Below are 4,681 nucleotides of genomic sequence, written 5' to 3'. Positions count from 1 at the left end.
AGATTGGATTGGACGAAGAAGTTTCACCTCGTACCAACCACCTGCGCACAATGACCTCACTGCTCGATCCTGCACAGATTGATGCAATTGAGCTAAGGAGGCAGAAGCAACAAGAACATAGAGTAAGTTGGTAGGGTACTGGGGTCAAGGCTCACTGTTGATTGCTAAAAATTTAAAGGTTATGTTTTGTTATGCACACATTGCAATAGGTTTTGGGTATAAGATATTTTGAAGTAATGGTGTAGTATTTATTTTTGGGTAATAAAACGTTATGTCTGCTTATTCATACACTGCAATGGTTTCAGCAACTCGACTGTGGGAATAGGAGTGGCCACCATAGATAAGTAACTAAAGTTCCCACCCACAAGGATATAAATGACCAAACCAATTCAAAGTCATGTCTGCTTAGCTTCAGCACCTTAACTATGGGAGTGTATAAGTCACTCAGTTCCCACCCACGAGGTTCTATAAGACTATTTTAAATACAAAATCTCACTTTTTCTTCAGAGAGCAATCACGGAGCAGGTGGAGGAGCGACAGAGAATAAAGAGAGAAGAGGAGAGGAGGAGAAAGATGGAGGAGGAGGATGAAGAGAGGAAATTGGAAGAGGAGAGAATGAAATTGCAAAATCAGTTTGAAAGAGAGAAAAATAAACAGCATGCAATGGAGGTTGGTTTGTTTGTTGTGTGCTTATTGTGTGCTTGTTGTTGTTTCTGTTGTGTTTGTATATTCTATCTGATGGGTATGTTCATTTTTTGTGTGTGTTTCAAGTTTGTTTTGTTTGTGAGATGTTTGTTTTTGTTGTGTGTTTGTTGTTTTTTTTTAAATCTATGTCTAACTTTTCTGTAATTAAATTAAATTTGTAAAAAATTACTTTTTTGTTGAATTTTCACAACAAAAACTGTCGTAGGAAAAGCGTGAGAAGCAGACACAACATCTTTACCAACAAATGCAGGAGGCCAAAGCATCGGCGCTGAAGGATAAACTTGAAAGAAGAGAAGAAGCTTTGAGAAACCGTGGTCATGATACATCTAGGTTGGAGAAGACGCATATGAACACATTAAACATGTGAGTGGTGGGGCACACAATAATACAATACCATGTAGTGCTGTGGGGTAAGGTGGGACATCATTGAACATGTAAGTTCTGTGTATAATAAATAAATATGTTACAAAAATACTGCAAAACAAGATTGAATCTTGTTGGTGTGTGGTTGCTGGAGCACTCTTACAGTGTTGCCCGATTTGTGTTTGTCTCCCACTTTTGCTGAACCTACTGTGGCCAGCCTTTTTGTCAGTCACTACTTTGGTGCATTTTACACAAAACTACAGCAATAACTATAAATTAACTGGTAACATATACCTATACAGTAACATATAACTGTTTCTGTTATTTCTGCTTCCAGTCATAGTGTAAATAACTTTTGATGGATCATCTGGTATGAAAAACGTAGTGTATTTCCGACATTTTGTCTGCCATCTCGCAAAGACTTTATCAAATTAAGCATTCTAAATTATAATAACTGTTTATTTAGAATGCTTTTTTATTATAGAAAGTAATTATTTTCTTAACACCATTGTTATAGTAGGGTGGGGGAAGATGGAACACCTTTAGCGCAAAATACCCAAATAACCCAAATATAATCGCATATTAAACAATTAACAACGGTCTATGGGAGTCGTGAGGATATAGTTTTATAATTCCTTGAATATTCTTTGTTTACTACCTTTTGAGACGAGAAAATAGAGTTAAAAGGTGTCCCATCTTCCCCCACCCTACTGTATAACTCATATATATTAAAGGTTTATAGATAACTTATGTTACATAACATAGTATGTTAAAGTTAATATTTACCAGACACAAGAACCATCGTTCCCCTGAGCGAGGTATTAAAGTTCCCAGCATTGATATAAATGATCTTCACTCTGTGAGCCAACACAGCATAACTGGTGAGGTCATAATAATCGTTGTTCTTAAACAATCGTGACAGATATTCAACTTACAGCATCAACAGCAACAAATTTTCTACAATTTGATAAAAATCCGGTTTCTGTTATAACTAATCCAAATAACAATGGACCAATCAAACTTGAGATATCTGTCAATCAAACTTCACCAAGAAATGTTGTGGAAGCAGGGAGCCAAACAGGTTTGCATAACTTTGTATTGAAAATACTTTGGTTTAGGACAATAGGACAGCGAAACATCATTAATTAAATTCGTGTTTAAGTACAAGTATAGATATGCCTGGCAGCAAATTTGAACTTTGTTCAGTTTGTATATTTTTGTTGCACCACTTTTCACAGGTGTTTATATAAGTTAAGCCTTATTTGACCGTTACATTAGCATTTTTGACAGGTTGTTTTACAAAGTGTCAACAACAACAACAATTGGTTGAACCACTTTTCACACGAGTTATAAGTTATATTTAACACACACAATTTTGAGCTACTTTTACTAAGTGTCTTCAAAACAATAAGTTGGTTGCACCTGTTTTTTACATGTGTTATAAGTGGTATTTGACCGACACTTCAGTATTTTTGACAGCTAGTTTTACAAAGTGTCAACCAAACACTAACTTGATCTTATTATTTGAATTTCTATTTTAGACATCCCATCGAAACATAGAAATGATAAATACTTCCACATAGTGAGCGACGATGAAACCGAGTATCTTCCTCTTCCTTATCCTAGTGGTCGACGTAACAATGAGAGGTATGATGTCATAATGAAGTTTAAAAGGTTGAACAAAACTGTAGTAGAATAAAAAGTTATACCACAGGTCACAGGTGTCCTGTTTCATACAATTGCTCGCAAGTTACACCTATGCAACTTGTGGGTGATTGTTTTTGTTTTATTCTGTATGGCTGACAATTTGGACAACCTGTTATTGACCACTAAGTTGGAGCAATTATTGTTAAATGGCTTTCCTACAATGGTGGCAGCATATAACATTAAACCTGGTATTTTCTGGTCAAGGGATAAGACCTCAACCACAGTTCCATGGTGATGGTTGATTTATCTTTATTTTTCACCCAGGAACAACAATGATCATGAGTACGATAAGTATGCACGTGATGATAAATACAGTCATGAGGATGCTCCCGTGAAATCTCGTAAAAACAACGAAAAACCTAAGTGGGGTGTCGGGCAGAAAAAGAAACAATACAAACCTGCTTCCAAAAGGTTTCAAATATTTTCTTTTAAATTCAATTGATATTTTGATATCTATATAAACAATCCCAGATTTTAACATTACTAAACATTTATCCTTTAAAATAAATTTCGTAACATCAGAAATACACTATGTTTTTTCAACCTGATGAGCTGTTAAAGAATATTTATATTATGCCTGGTAGCAGGAGTAACAGAATATACCACCACCCCCATATTTTAATAAAACTAAACCACCACTCCCTACCCCCCAGATTTAAACATTACCAAACCCTACCCCCAGGTATGTAAACTCTAATGAATGGAAAGAACGACACGAATCAAACGTTCGTCGACGGGAAGAACAACTTCTTGCCCAACAAGCGATGAATGAAAGGAAGAAGTTGCTTGCTGCAAATAAAAGGTAGGAGTTTATATACCAGGGTTGAATGCATTGTAGGTTGGGGGAAGATGGGATACCTTTTCATTCTATTTTCTCGTCCCATTTGGTAGTACACAAAAAACATTTAAAGAATTATTAAACCATATCCTCACAACTCCCATAAAACACTGTTAATTGTTTAAAACACGACCAGGATATTTGGATATCATATGCTAAAGGTGTCCCATCTTTCCCCACAGTACTATGCAGCCCATAGACAGAAATACATATAATCTCTGTTATTCACATAACATGTGACATTTGAAGCCTTTTTTGCCTGTTGTTTGCAACAGATATAAAATTCTCAAGAATTTGTTAACTTTAATTTTACCAGGGATTATGGGCCTTTTCATCATAAACAATTTGCAAAAATATTTTAATATCATTTAATTGTTTATTCAGGAAAAACGATAGCACGGTCTCTCACCGTTCCCCTTCCCCACCTGTGCCTGCATTAAGAAGGTACAACCAACAACAACAAAGGGAAAGGTAGTATTGTTTGTAAATCTCATTATACAGCGGTTAGAATGCATGCCCCTGGCCTGGACCATAAGATACTGTATTCAAGGCCCGATGCTACCACTAATAATTTAGATGACCTTGTAAAACAATTTGAATTTTTTGAAATGACTTACTGTAGCCCATATAGAAATACCAATAGTTTAAGGAAAGGCCTTTGACTTATTTACCTACCAGATAACAACATGGAGTAACGGGCATTAAATCCTCAGCCATAGTCCCACTCCTGGCCATATGTCCCCGCCCATATGCTACAGATAAACATTGGCATATAGTTATTTAACTTCACCATAATCATACATAATAACATACATTAAAACGTCAACATTACACCGTACACTTTCACAGGTCGGTGTCCCCTCCTAAGCGTTACCACGACAACAGCGACGAAGGAAACATCCGTCCACCACCGAGGAGGAATCGATCACGATCACCTCCCGTCCCTCATGTGAGGAACCAACTTCGTGAACATCATCATCATCAGCGCGATCGTGAGCGAACCGTGAATGAATCAACAGAAAGGTTGGAGTTTTGTTTGTTATTATTGGTTTGAGTTGAATATCTTGA

At 36.4% G+C, this 4,681-nt stretch overlaps 1 protein-coding gene across 1 annotated transcript in view; it reads left to right on the top strand.

Moving 5' to 3' along the window:
• Nucleotides 1-6: 6 nt before the first annotated feature.
• LOC100185434 (coiled-coil domain-containing protein 66) overlaps nucleotides 7-4,681 on the top strand; it is a 6,089-nt gene continuing 1,414 nt past the window's right edge. The window contains exons 1-10 of the mRNA XM_002128922.4: nucleotides 7-122; nucleotides 508-669; nucleotides 911-1,068; nucleotides 1,858-1,949; nucleotides 2,006-2,149; nucleotides 2,610-2,715; nucleotides 3,040-3,186; nucleotides 3,458-3,577; nucleotides 3,998-4,084; nucleotides 4,463-4,636. Coding sequence (XP_002128958.3) covers nucleotides 51-122; nucleotides 508-669; nucleotides 911-1,068; nucleotides 1,858-1,949; nucleotides 2,006-2,149; nucleotides 2,610-2,715; nucleotides 3,040-3,186; nucleotides 3,458-3,577; nucleotides 3,998-4,084; nucleotides 4,463-4,636 — 1,262 coding nt within the window. The 5' untranslated portion in view covers nucleotides 7-50. The remainder of the gene's footprint in view (nucleotides 123-507; nucleotides 670-910; nucleotides 1,069-1,857; nucleotides 1,950-2,005; nucleotides 2,150-2,609; nucleotides 2,716-3,039; nucleotides 3,187-3,457; nucleotides 3,578-3,997; nucleotides 4,085-4,462; nucleotides 4,637-4,681) is intronic.

Source organism: Ciona intestinalis, chromosome 8, assembly GCF_000224145.3.
Source record: "Ciona intestinalis chromosome 8, KH, whole genome shotgun sequence".
In the NCBI taxonomy this organism is placed as follows: Eukaryota; Metazoa; Chordata; class Ascidiacea; order Phlebobranchia; family Cionidae; genus Ciona; species Ciona intestinalis.
Note: the sequence above shows the minus strand (reverse complement) of the source record. Positions and strands in the feature narration are given on the sequence as shown.